At 51.5% G+C, this 13,956-nt stretch overlaps 1 protein-coding gene across 5 annotated transcripts in view; it reads left to right on the top strand.

Annotated features, from left to right (window-relative positions):
• The window catches only part of PODXL (podocalyxin like), a 76,132-nt gene extending 62,176 nt beyond the window's left edge, over positions 1 to 13,956 (top strand). Inside the window, exons 6-9 of one of the 5 annotated variants that reach the window (XM_090041551.1) lie at positions 83 to 144; positions 339 to 509; positions 3,280 to 3,336; positions 7,993 to 13,956. In XM_090041551.1, the coding sequence (XP_089897677.1) occupies positions 83 to 144; positions 339 to 509; positions 3,280 to 3,336; positions 7,993 to 8,187 (485 nt within the window). In that variant the 3' untranslated portion in view covers positions 8,188 to 13,956. The remainder of the gene's footprint in view (positions 1 to 82; positions 145 to 338; positions 510 to 3,279; positions 3,337 to 7,992) is intronic. The other 4 variants (XM_090041552.1, XM_090041553.1, XM_090041554.1 and 1 more) reach the window with 4 other exon arrangements.

The raw sequence follows: 13,956 nt of genomic DNA on the forward strand, positions 1-13,956 counted from the left end.
CCCAGTGGGAGGGCAGCAGAGAGCGCTCCCTGCCCTGTGGGTGGGTGCACGTGGCTCAGCTGCTGTTCATCTCTTCCCTTAGTAAACCCAGGACAGGAGGAGCTTTTTGAACTGCTGAGGGAGAAGAAGGACGAATTTAAGAAGGTAAGAGCAAAGAGACCTCCCTTAGCTTTCAAACCAGCACCATTTCTTGGCCCTCGAGACGCTGCAGAAACCAGCGTCTTGCAGGATGCCAGAAGTGACCACAAGGAGGGCAGACTGAATCTATGCCCATGTGTCCACCATCCCAGTGGGAGCAGGCATAGGGCAATGTTGGGATCTGTCCTCCTGTTGTACAGGCCAGGATCACCGACGTCATGTTGGCCGACAAGCAGCTCGGGGACGACGAGCCCACTGACCGGTTCAGCACGCCTCTGATCACCACCATCGTGTGCCTGGCTGTCGCCTTGCTGCTCACAGCTGCCATCTACAGCTGCTGCCGCCAACGCAGGTCCTGCAGGAAGGACCAGGTAAGCTGCCCTGGGCATCCAGGCAGGGCAGAAAGGAGGGATACCCCAAATAGAGGCTGTGTAATTGCCGCAAGGAGATGGGCCACTGCCAGGACCAGACGCTTCCCCCTCTCCTGCATTGCTCCAAGAGGCCTTTGAAAATGGGCTGGCACCATCTCATATGTGCCTCCTGAGAGGTCCCAGTAGGATGACTGTGATGGCGGGGAGAACGGGACAGTCTCTGCCCATCGAGCATAGCCTGGGGCCGCAGCAACAGTAGGAGAAAGGACATGGCTGCTCAGAGCAGGGCGAGCTGCTCATTCAGCCCAAGCGGGTTGTGATGATCAATACAGGATGCAGCCTGAGGCAGGTGGAAACGGTGCTATCCAAAGAGAATTCAGAGGGAAACAGCAACTGCCCCGATTGTCACAACACCTTCTGGTTTGCATCTAAACTGCCCACCCTGACCTTTTAGTGCTTAGCTTGTGGGGAAAATGGTCATTACTACAACTCTACTTTGGGGGGGGTTTCTAACCCAAAATAGTTTTAGGAAGAAACGAAACTTTTTTTTTTTAAATGGAAAAACAAAACAAGAAAACAGGAAGCTTAGAGGGCAAGGAAAGGCAGTTTCCCCTCATTTCTGGTAAGCTGCAATTTGCATTTCTTGTCCTGAGATGTCAGCCAGAAACACTGCTCCGTGGCTGGAGAATGGGCAGAGTGCCCATAGCTAATGTTTTATCCTTCCCGCGAACGTGGGACAGCACATGCGGTGAACCCTAGGTGGGCTGCCGGGCCCTAGAGCTGCTAAGGTTTTTAGGAGGGTGGTAGGTTTTTCCTCTGGGTCCTGCAGAACTAACACTGCATCCCCAACCTCCCCGACGACAGGCAGCGTGGCTTGCCTGCCCAAATCCTTACAGCATGGCTGTGCTCACGGAGTCCGTCGCTGGGAGCAGCATTTTGTCACCCATCGACCTGAGCTGCGGCCGAACGTCTGTGCCAGGGTACAGCCCTGGCAGCCCTGAGGGCTCTGCCGCAGCATCGCTGCGGGCAGTGCACGCAGCAGCTCATGTGTGGCAGAGAAAGCGGAAATGCTGTGCAGAGAGTACGATGTGCACAGGAGGGCGCCAGCTCCCCGTTCCCCGGCAGCTGCTGCAGCAGTACTTGGGTCTTTTAAGTTTTGCACTGCATGGGAAATGCCTTTGCAGAAAAAGGTCTCGGATGAAGGCAACGTTGCTGCAAAGCATACAGGCCAATGTCCTGCGAGTCTTAAGCAAAGACACCAAGTACAGCTCTCTGAGATTTAACCCGTGAAGACGCTTCCTCCAAAGTGTCTTGGACTCACCTCTGAGAGGGATGGGACCTGGGGTTAAACAGAGGCCTGATGATGACAGTCCCCTACTCCCTACCCATCCCCAGTGAAAAGCCCAGTGACTTGCACTGGCTCCAGCTGCTATTGTCAAGAGTTAAAATCCCCAAGAGTACAAATTTGATTGCTAAAAACTATCATTGGGACAAGACTCTAGCCCAGAGAACTACAATCCTCCTTTAAGCCGACTTAACAATCCTACCAAAGGCGATTGCTTGGTTTCAGAAGCCTGGAAATGTGTCTGTGCATGCATGCACCCCCAAGAGATGCCCGAGTCCCAGTCCTAGAGCCCACACTGCTGTCCAGCAGAAACAGCACAAACTTCCTGCATTCAGGCCTATTCCAGCATGCTCCATATTCCTGAGCCGAGACAAAAAAAAGAAAATTTAGTGTTTGACTTCTGCTCCAACACTGCAAACAGGAGATGTTGCTGGTGTTGCAAAAGCAGCTGGACCCCCAGGACCCCCCTTGTGCTTGGTACTGTACAGATACAAAGCAAAAAGATGGGCCTTGCCATGCAGAAATTACAGTCTGAGTACTAGACCAGAGCTGAGAGGTGGGTACGGACACCCAGGGGAGCATGAGGAAGCCACGAGCTGGTATCAGCCTCACCATCAAGTGTAAGATATGGGAACAGAGCTTCCGTAGGGGCTGTGGATCCTTATGGGATCCACATGAGAAAGCAGAGGTGCTCATTTGCAAATCTAACCAGGGCTTGACGGAAGCCGGCATCAAAGACAACAGGAGCGTGGGGGACAGGCTAGAGGGACATGGCCCACCTGAGACCTTTGGTCATGTCCTAGAACTAGAATTCAGGGTAGCTACAGATCTCGCCGCATTCAGCTCGTGTCGACTTACAGTCCCAAGCTTCCTGTTCTTGCACACGGCCAAACTCCAAACCTGTCTTCTTACAGCAGCAGACCCACACAAAAACGGGAGCAACCGGACAGCAGCCATCGTGGCCCCAGCTGCACGCGCTGCATCACTTCACCTGTCATTTCATCCCATTTTGAAACAGAAACATCATTGGGAAGTTGTAGGCATCCCTCTGACTGCAGTGCATGCCCGTCCAGGACAGCCTCTCTAGTACTATCAGGTGCCACTAATTAGTCACCTGGGCTGTGTTCGCACTGCATCTTTCAGGAGAGACACTCTCAGCCCCAACCCCAAGGTGCTCAAATTGAGAGGGGGTCACTTAGGCATCTAAATGCCTTTGAGGCTGTGGGCATTTACACTTTGAGTAGAGAAGGTTGTTTTGGGGCTTTTCCCCCTGCATTTATGTCAACCCTTTGCATCGTTTTTTCTTTTTTATTCTTTTTCTTCTTGCTTCTTTGAAATAGAGAAGAATGACTTGAAAGTTTTGTTTTTTGTTTTTTTTTCTTTTCTTTTTTAATCCTGCTGGTTTTTTACCTCGGAAATAACCAGACCATCTCCTCTGCTGTCCCGGGGTTTGAAGGCGGACATGTAGCTGTGCTCTTTACTGTGAGTTTTTATACCTGCATGCCAAATCTCCAACACACGCAGCCTTTATCCCCAGGGCTCAGTAGAGGCCAATAGCTCCTCGCAGGAACAAAGCCAAGGCTTTGAACAGCCCGACCTGCAAGCCCCTTCCCTTCTGCGGCAAGGATGCTCAACCATGTGCTGCTCCACCACCCTGCAAACAGCTGGTTGCTGTTTGGCGCTGTCAGAAACCATTGCCCCGTCAGCTAAGTATCTGTATGCCAGGAGTTTCCTTCAGCATGTCTGTCAGAGCAAAACCTCTCCTCCAGCATAGCTCTGGTCACTGGAACAGGTTCCCAGGGGCAGGCAAGGGCTGACATAAAAGCTGGGGGGCAGGCGCATACACACACACACACACACACACACACACACACACACTCACCTTGTTTTTATGTCATCCCAATAACATGGGACACAACCCAGTCCCCTCGCCCATCCTTCCCAGGTCTAGCAGAGCCACGTTCCCCCACCTCTCCTCAGATTTGACTTCTGAGCTCATTTATTTGTCCCGAGAGAAACCTTCTGATCAAGGCACCCAAGAGGAAGCAGCAGCATCCTGTCTAGACACTCAGAGGCTCGCACCGCACATTGTTTGTCAAACCCCAAAGAACCAGAGCAGACTCGGGCAAAGGCCAATGTGAGGATGAAGCACCGAGGTCATTAGAGGAAGGCTGAATTTGATAGAGAATAAAGGTCCCAATGCAGCTCCCTAGAGGCTGCTCCCACGCAGGTTGAGGTACACTCAGAGGCTGGCAGCAGACAGAAAACCAAGGGCGAGGGGCCAGGCTCGGCCCACCAGATTATAACAAGCGAGGAAGGCAGCGCCGTCCCAAATTTAAAACCAACTTCTACAGCTGGTAGAAGTGCTGCCGACGCCGCTGGGAAGCTGGTTTTAAATTTGGGATGGAGCAGGAATCAAAATCCGGTCCACCCTGGTCCCTGCAGCCGCATCACCCTCCTTCCACCTGCTGGAGGGAAGGGAAAGGAAAAGGAGCAGCCATCACACAGCATCTCCATGCTTCTGGTCTGGGCAGAAAATCAGCTTCCCTGCGTAAAAACACAGATCCCAATTGTTAAAGGATAATTTTGGAGGGGAAAGTGCATGTGGCATGCTAATAAATAGGGTACAGTAGCAGCCAGAGGTCCCAACTGCAGTAGGTGTTGTGCAGACACATGATAAAAGTCAAGCCTCCCACCCCGATCATTTTTTTAACCCAACATCTCACCTACATGAGAAAGCTCTGACCAGCGCTACCAACATAGTCGGGGCAGTACAGCAATATGGACACTCATTTGGGTATAGGAATGGCTTGTTTGGCTTTGCTAATGGTATCCCAGCCAACCTCAGTCACTTATTGAAATAATGAAAGTTCACGCAGGTGAGGAGCTATATCAAGACAACTCCATCAACTTGCAGTCACCCCGGGAGTTAACAGCAAGCCAGCTTTTGCTGCCTGCTTACTTGCTTATAAGCTTTTTTGTTTTAATTTTGCAAGCAAGCTGTCATAGAAACAGGCAGACAAAGAGGAGGGGGAAGGAACAGCAGCAGTAACCCAGTCTCACAGCAGGCCAGTGCTGAAAATAGCCAGCAGGTCAGTGCAGCATTCAGTCTGTTCTTCCTTGCTTTCTCCTTCATTGCAATTGCCAGCAGCTGGGGAAGGAAGGACTTCCAGACCTCCCGTTCAGACAGGCATTGTCTGGGCATTGCAGAATGAGCCAAGCTGCTGCTGCGTGCTCAGAAGAGGCACAGGCGTGGAAGCACCGGGCCCAGAGGGGTATGTGACATGGGGCCGAGTCTCCAGCCACAGAGGAAGTGCAGTGCTGGGTGTTGCCATCCACAGGAAAAAGAAATCACCGCACAGAGTTTAGAGCAACTAGCCATACTTTTTACTGTCTTCCTAAGCAGTCAGTCATGCCTGAAGCTTAGGGGCCAGGATGGAGATGGCATGGAGGTGTTAGACAAGCATTTGAGTTAGTGTCTCAGTCTCATTTGCAAAATCTGATCTAGTGGTTCAACTGTTTTAGACTCAAGAGCCCCAGCCACCCAGATGCCAGCTCAGTTTTCACTCCTTTTTTGACTACAGAAAACTAATAATGTGATTTTTCTGTTGTATAGGACTCAGAAAAACCACAGCAAGGCAGAATGTTTTTAATGCTAGAGCTTCCTTTGTGAAATCTCTGGGTTTATCACAGAATCATGTTTGCACACCTAACGGTGCAAATGTTGTGTGGCACCCCTGAAAGGATCTCCAGGCACCCCAGGGTGCTGCTGCAACACCCTGGTTGAGAGTCACTGGTGTAATCAAACTGGCCGGCACAAAAGCACCCACAAAACCCAGTTAAAACAGAGCTGGGGTTGCAGAGCAGGAATGTAGCTGGAGCAGATGTTTGGTGGCCTTCTGCCCAGATTGCTTTCAACACCAGGTTCCTCCTCGTTCATAAAGTGGACTGATGACACCAAAATGGGATTAATGGCAAACGCCAACAAGCTCTGGAGAGACTAGAAACGTGGCCAGGCAAATAATCGACTGGCAAATTTATCTAGAGCGACAGACCCCAACACACATGCACAGGAAGGAGAAACCTGGGAGAAGCAACAGTGCCAAAAGAGACAGCAGGGCATGAGCAGGCACCCAACTAGAAGTTGCTTTGTATGGGGGTATGCGACTTCAGGCACCACTTTCCAGGCTTCCTGTTGCAGAGGAGAATGAATGCTCCCTGCAGCTCTGATGAGGCTGCTTCTGAAATACCAGGTGTTGTTCTAGGCATCAGCTTATTGAAAGATTAAACAGATCAGGCTGTGGAAGGGTGAAGAAGCCCCCGCCGCCATCCTTGGCGCTAGAACCGACAAAAACGGCCAGATCCAGACATGCAGGCATATGCAGTTTGTGGCACTGCAAACCTCTTTGCAGTGCCCAACACACACGCGTTGCACGTTCAACCATGCACGACGCTGCTAATTTGCAACCAGGATTTCCTGGTAGCAAAAAAATAACTCCCTGAATAAAAAAGCAGCCCTGGGCTGCCTGTTCCCTCATCATTGCGTGCCGCTCCCCAGCTGGGTGGACCGCAGCATGCCTGAGTGCAGGGGCTGCCTGCGAGCTAGCCCCGTATTGAGGCATCCTATGCTGCAGCCAGCCCCCCTGCTGCAGCGCAGCAGGACAGTGTATCCCGCTGCGAAGCAAATGAGCAGGGGCATCACTATGGCACAAAGTAGCAGCACAGATTTGTGCTGCTGCAAATGCACACCCCTTCTCGTGCAGATACGGCCAACTAGTCTGCACAACCCAGAAGACACGGACTGGATGGTCCATTTGTTTTTCCCATTTCTAAAGTTTCACCAGAGACCATTGGGGCCCCAAGGTCTCATTCCTTTTTGACGTGCAGCGCACTTCAAACCAGCAGTGCCCCACGCATAGGAGGTCCAGGGAGAGCAGCATTTTCACTGACCTGGAAATACCTAGAAAAGAGCAGCGTTAAGGGAGTAAGAAACATCTTAACAAGGGAAGGAAGGGCCAAAAACGGAGGGGAGGTGCAGACGAGACGAAGGCTGGTTCGGAGTGACAACAGGGTGTCAAATGTGGGGGGACCCTCAGTGAAGGAGTGAGGAGCTGGAAGGGTTGGCAAGACGAGTTGAATGCTGTACTGCCAGCGGCTGGGACAGCAAGGGTAGAAGAAAGGTACCAGAGGCATTTCATTTCTAATTCGCACCCTTTTTGAAAGTCACTGCCTTTCAGTGGCATCGAATCTGTGCAGTCATAAAAAAAAAAAAATCACCGAGCAGTGGGGCTGGAAGGGATCTCAGGTGCTCGTCTAGCCCAACCCCCTGCCTGGACCATCCTAGACAAGTATTTGTCTCGCCTGCTCTTAAAAACCCTGAAAACAGCTCCTCCACCCAGCGACCCCGGATCGTGTCCAGAACATCGACCTTACGCTGGCCACAGGTAAAGCAGGGGAATGAGGGCAGGGTCCGTGTCCTGCCACTGCAAGGACAAGTAGTTGTTTATTAAAATACACGTGAGTTTTACCTGCCAGGTAAAATTCCCTTCCTGATCCCAAAGGCATCAGTGTGATGCTGAGTGGAGAAGCAAGACCCTCTAGGTTTGCTTTAAGCCCCCCAACTCCCAGAGCAAGAGGAGGGGGAAAAGTCCCTTCCCAGCCCCATGTGGGGACCAGCAGAGCCCAGAAGCACGGACTAACCAGCCACCCTCCGCTCCGCGCTGCAACCTGGGGACCGCAGACAGCTCCACGCATCTCACACGCATCGCTCCACGCATCTGGAGAACAGAGCTCCTTTTTCCATCACCGGTGGAGGAGAAGCAGATGCTTTGCCAGATTCTCCATCCAACCCGGCCCACACACTGCAGTCACGACCCGCAGCACCCCTGCGACCACAGCCCCAGCTCCCCACCCTGCCCCTGTCACTGGGTCCTCGCCCCTCTCCTCCACCCACCTAGCGGTGATCCTCACGATGGAAGTCATGCAGGCCATGCTTGACTGTGAGATGACTTGGCAGCGCGGACAGATGATCCGAGGATAAGACTAACAGCTAGGACATGCCATGCACTTATCCCCAGAGCTACCACCCAGCTCTGGTTTTCTTCACAGCTTTCTGGTTTCTTTCCTATCCCCTCACAGCAGCGCCTGACAGAAGAGCTGCAGACCATGGAGAACGGCTATCATGACAACCCGACGCTGGAGGTGATGGAGACCTCCTCCGAGATGCAGGAGAAGAAGATCAACCTGAACGGCGAGCTGGGCGACAGCTGGATCGTCCCCATGGACAACCTCACAAAAGAGGAGCTGGCGGAGGAAGAGGACACGCATCTATAAATGACGCTGGAGACCGCTAAGCAAAAACAAGCAAAACCCGAAACAGAAAACCAAACTGACTACAGCCACAAGTGCCGTCACCCTATCGGGCAAGGAGGGACCCACGTGCCTGCCAGCTTTGCTGAGGAAAGCAGCCATGCTTGGAGTTTGCTGTGGCCTAAACATCGCAATCAAAACATATTCACTGTCCAGACTATAGAGTCTATTTTGTTTATATATAAATAAATATATAAATATATATATAACAAAAAAATTATTATATATATATATATATATATATATATATATATATATATATATATAGTGCCTCTATTTAAGCCTTGACCAGAGGAAACGAGATGGTTTCAAGAGATGAAAGGCTTTTCCAACTACTGATGATGGTATCAAGCTCAATGTGGTTGGCAGAACTTGGAATCTGCTTTCTCCAGATCGGGGCTCCTTCTGTCCAGCCAGGACCTGGCACGTGGGGTGCAACCACTGCCCGAGTTGAAGAACCCTTCACGGGCAACCAAAAGCCTGCGGCAACAACCGGGAACTAAAACAGCATTGAACGAAGAGGATCTGAACGGGAGCGGTAGCAGCTGCACCATCGATTGCAGCGCGGGGCAGCGTGGTGGCATACTCCAAGAGCTCCCCCCCGCCCCGTGCCTCTCTGTTGCCAATGCGGCTGATGGTTTATTTTTCCTTTTCCTCTATCATGTTGTAATATTAAAGACAGTTACTAAGCTTCACAGGAGATAAAGAGAAAAAGAGTAACGCCCTGGCATCACGTCCAGCCACATGATTAACTGGCCATTTCCAGATTCTTGCTGGAAGTGCTGGCTATTAAACACAACAGCTTCCCCCATCAACAATCACTTCTGGGTGGTCGGTGCTCCTATCCTACGGGGGCTTTCCCGGGCTGTATTGTGAACAGCATTGACCAGGTCCCAGACCAACACTGCCCCTAGTCTGCTTTCACCAGCCTAGGAAGCCATTTCGGTTCCTCAAGTCCGATGGTTTTCAAATGGCTATCTTAACTGCACTTGCTGCACTGAAGGGTCTGGGGGTCTTTTCCGACCTGGTGCGTGAGGCTGTGATGCTTCAATGCACCTGACTTCCAAAAGATACCATCCAAAGCCAGCAAAGGAAATGCCAGCACTGCCTCGGCAATTCAAGGGAACCAGCTCATCTTTCCGGCTTTCCCAGCTAGCGTGCCAGGAGCCAAAGGACAAGTTCAGAGGAAGCCCACCATGAGCCAAGGGAAGCTCCTTACCGTCGTCTGCATTTGAAGCAGCACTTAAATCCCCTTGTTCCAGGATTCTTGCACCCAAAGGCTCACAACATGCCCTCAAAATTTCTCACCTGTTCAAAAAAGGAATCGACCAGCAATCCAAGAGGGAATTGGTCTCTTAATCATTCAGTAGGCAGCAGGACTCAGGGAACGCAGATCCAGTAGACCGCAAGAATGCAAAGCAATTTCAAGGCCACTGTGCAACCAATTCTAGTACAGGGGGAAAAAACTCGGGAAGTTATTGCCATTCCCCCCAAACAACAGCGTGCTCCTCACAGCTCTGAAGACCCCTACGCCACGTCCTAGCCCCTACCATCACATCTGGCCTTGTTAGAGGAGCATTAGCAACGCCAGCAACTCCAGGCACTATTCTAGGCACAGCAAAACGGCAACAGGCATTTCAGTGAGAGCTAAAACGTGCATCTGTCCCTTGTTATGTTATTTAGTCATCACCTCTGCTCCACACTGCACTATGCTTTTCCTTCAAGGACATTTCTGTTCAACTCCTGGGTATCAAGCAATAGGGAAAAGGCCTTTGAGGTTGTTCAACACCAAAACAGACTGCCGAGGTGCACACGGCAGTGCTTCCAGGCCCACCGCAGCGGGGGACCAAATCGGGGCTGGACTGAGTGCCGTGAGCTTCCTGCTTCTACCTCCAGCACCCACCGAATGAGTTGTTATAAAGTGGAAACCACAAATGGTGAAGAAAACCCAGCAACTGGGATAAGCCACAGCCAGCTTCCTCCCGGGGGAGCACACCCCTGTCGCACCTGGGTCTGGGCAGCACTGGCCTGTTTCCGGCTGCTTGTACATCCTGTTGAAATCAGCAGGCCCGTCTTTCCAGGGCAGTTGCAGGTGTGGCATCGCTCTTTTCCGAACAGAGTCTGTTTTATTTCTAGAGATTCATATGCCTTGCTCCTCACCCTGGTCCCAGACCAGCTTCCAGCACAGCGAGCCCAGCATCCGTCACATTCATCTCATCCTCTGCCCAGGCGTTGGAAGAGGGGATTTACTGGGGATATTTTGGTTCGGTTTCTTCATGATCAGCAGAAGCTGCACAAGGTTAAATGCAAAACACAAAGGAGACCGTCCTGTTGCTTCAGCAATCTCGCGTGTGAACACCAGCCCCTCTCGGGTATTTCCTCCCCCAAAGCCTACTGCTGTCCAAGGAGGCCATTGAGATGCACCTCAAGAGACTTCTGCATCCCCAGCAAATCTTCACCTTCCCTTCTCCTCTCCCAGAGGCTCCCTGGTCCGAGCATGGTCCAGAGGTTTAGCCCAAAAGGAGCCTGAGATAAAGGCACGTCACAGGTTCCACCTGGCCTACGTTGGAAAGATCATCACAATATCACACAAGGCATCTTTTGCCTTCTGAGTTTGTTGCAGACCTGGGCTGGATGGGCTGCTGGGAGCCGGGTTGGGCAGGTAGTCCGGAGCACGAAAGCAGCACAGTGAAGACAACCAGACCCGCACGCGGCCCGGGGAGCCAGCAGCTCATCTGAGCTCAGTAGCCCAGACCTCTGGATCCAGCCAAGCTGTTACAGATGAGGGCAGCCACAGCTGGCTCCTGGCTGCCGGCACAAGCCGTATTCAGCTTCGCAGCTCACGCAAACGGTGCACGGACAGCAGCCGCTGGCTCAGGTCTCGGCGCACAGAGTACCAGGAGCAGCTGCCTTTTCATCCGGTCCACATTTTTTGGGACTGGCGCAGATTACTGTGGACCGATAACTGCCCTGGGGGGAGTTTGCCCAAGGGAAGAGGCAGTTAAAACGCATCGTCTCCGGTAGCCACTTCCCTGGCAGAGGGGCTCCAGAGGCGTTGCTGAGGGTGGCCCACCCGGCACGGTCGGGGCCGTGCCGCGGAAGAGCCAGGCACCACGGCCAGGCCCTTCCCACCTGCGCTGGCAGGTCTCCTCCTGCCACAACAGGTCAAGGGCGGGAGGGGGCAATAATCTAAATGTGACTATTGCGTTTGTAGGGGTTTGCTTTGGCTTCAGGCTCTGCACGTGGGGTAGCAAGTGCTTTTCCAGCACAAGCCCCACAACCCCTGGCTCCACTTACTCCCAGGCTCTGCTTTTGGTTTTTTAAGGGCACTGCCAGTTTTTTGTAAAAGGTCACCTCTGGCTCTGCTCACAGCGGTGTCCGGATGCGTTTGCCTTCGCTTTGCCTGGGAGCCACTAGAGACCTGTGGTCCTGCCACCTTCTCCCCTTGCAGAGCCAGACCCTTGTCTTCACGCAGGTTTTTAGCCCTGCAGCAGGGAGAGCGAGCTCCTTTCCAGAAGGCAGGAAGGGGATGGTAATAGCAGTGACAAGCAGTTGCAGGAGGAGCTCAAAGTTGCTTCTATCCATTTTACTTTATTTTTTTAAAAACTGAAGTTCTTGGGTCCCCTTTACATTAGTCTTCACCATGATGAACGCAGCATTGAGCTGGGGTGGGAGGACGGGGACAGGAGAGGGCATGAGAAGGGGGTTCAGGCTGGGACCACGGCGGTGCTTGGAGCACGGGCCTTCCCCCTGCCTCGCTCCACAGCCAGGGGAGACTCCATCTCCAAAGGGAGAGCTTCACGAAGCCCCTCAAGCCTATGAAACCCTAAGCAGCCCGGCACTTGGGAGCCTGGGACCCAACAGCTCTTCCCTTCAGGGAACGGGACTTGGGGAAGAAATGTCTCGCTTTCTTGGCCGCGGAGACTTTTGCCCAAACAGGACTAAGCACTAAATTGTTCATTCCACAGAGAGAGTCAGAACGGCGGCAAGCGTGAAATAACCAAGAGGTTTTGGATTCCCAGTCTTACTCTCCGAGGCAAAGGCACAGGCTAGAAGCGCGAGGAGAAGCATGTCTCCTAGCATGGCAGGACCAAAAAAGCTGTCTGCAGAGTCCATCCTCTCTCTTCTCCTAAACAGCTTTTCCCCTTCTCTCTCCTTCCTGCAGAGTGGAGTTTGGAGTGATCAGATCCATGTATTGTGTGGCATCTCTGTTACTGCTGTTGACAAGTCAATGTATTTAGTTCCCTGGGCCTGTTTGTGCACTGCTTTAATGGAAACAATTTTCTCTCTCTTTTTTTTTTTTAATCTTTTTGCATGGGGCAGGGGGAGGGAAGGGAGCAAAGGAACCAGTCTGATGCTTTGCGAGCAGCCCACGAATGCAGGCAGACCTCTCCGAGATCACCTTCATCTGAAATCTGGTCCCTCTCAGCATGAGGTCTGGTCCCACCCAGTTGAGAGAGACCAGTGCCCATTTGAGGCCAGAACTTCATGGCTGCCCCTTGCCAAAGGATGCTGCGAGTCACTGCACCGGCCATCGAGGGCAAAGAGTCATTTCTGAATCCAGCCAATGCTGTGCAAGCAATGGTCTTAAACCCGGGCGGTATGCAAGGCAGCAGCTTCCTTTCTGTGCTCCAGTAAGCTGGACCTGCTCCTGTAATGTTATGAAAAGCCTTAAAGAGCTGGTCTCAGCCTTTCCACTGATGCTCGCGGTCCCATCCACTCCCAGTTCTTCTATGGGACAGTCAGCCCATTTGCAAGTCTGTGGTTGTCTTCTGACATGAGGTTCAGACCCTTTGCTCAGGGGACCTGAAATGAGTTGTGCCCATTGCAGCAACTCGCCCATATCCAACTTAATGTTTACCTGTGCTAGCATCTCATGAAAATCCATTAAATGCTCTCTTAAGAGCTTTGATGAAATGAGTCCAGACACCCTCCCCTAGCAGGGTTGAAAGAAGACAGCAAAAAACTTTCCATCTCATTCAGAGCAGAGATACAAGTGCTTGTAACACTGCATTGTTGACGAGGGATCATACATGTATTTATTTTTCCAATCCTATTTTTAAACCACTAAAATAATTTTATAGTAGATTGTTTCCACTCTCTATTTAAAGAAGGCTTTCCTCTGAAAGCTGGGGAGAGCCACAGACGAGACCGTGCTTATTGCAAAGTCAGCTGGAAATGGAAACTAGAAATCTTTAGCCTTAAACCCTCCCGTATTGTAAAGGAGCCATAAGTGTACGCGTGCGACCAAAAAGGAAGATCCTCCCTAAAGCAAGAGCTTTACCATTCAGACCTGCTGTACAGAGATTGCTGCCTTTGCATTTTGGTAGGACTCTTGCAAACAGCGAAAACCTAGCAGGAAATGTTTCTGCATTCAGACTCATAAGGAACATGTACATAATATTAAGCCATTTCTCTTGCATTCATGAAGTCCAACTGCTGCACAATTTATATAGTTACTACTAAAGCTAAGTCATGCAATTTGTACCGTAACCCAGAAGAGACGGCAGGGAGGCTGTTGCTAAAGAGGCTATTCTGTTGACTGGTGCACATATATGCACATTAGCGCTATCTTGCGTACTGTATATTGGCATCTCAGACAGGGACAGGAGTCTGATGTACACTGGAATTTACTGAGAAACTGGATTGTAGAGACTATAATTCTTGCATTTGCCTATGAGATATATTTTGAAGACACCGTGTACTTCTGTCAATAAAATGCTTTTGTGTAAA

This window comes from Crocodylus siamensis, chromosome 4 (genome assembly GCF_052110815.1).
Source record: "Crocodylus siamensis isolate JL-2025a chromosome 4, ASM5211081v1, whole genome shotgun sequence".
In the NCBI taxonomy this organism is placed as follows: Eukaryota; Metazoa; Chordata; order Crocodylia; family Crocodylidae; genus Crocodylus; species Crocodylus siamensis.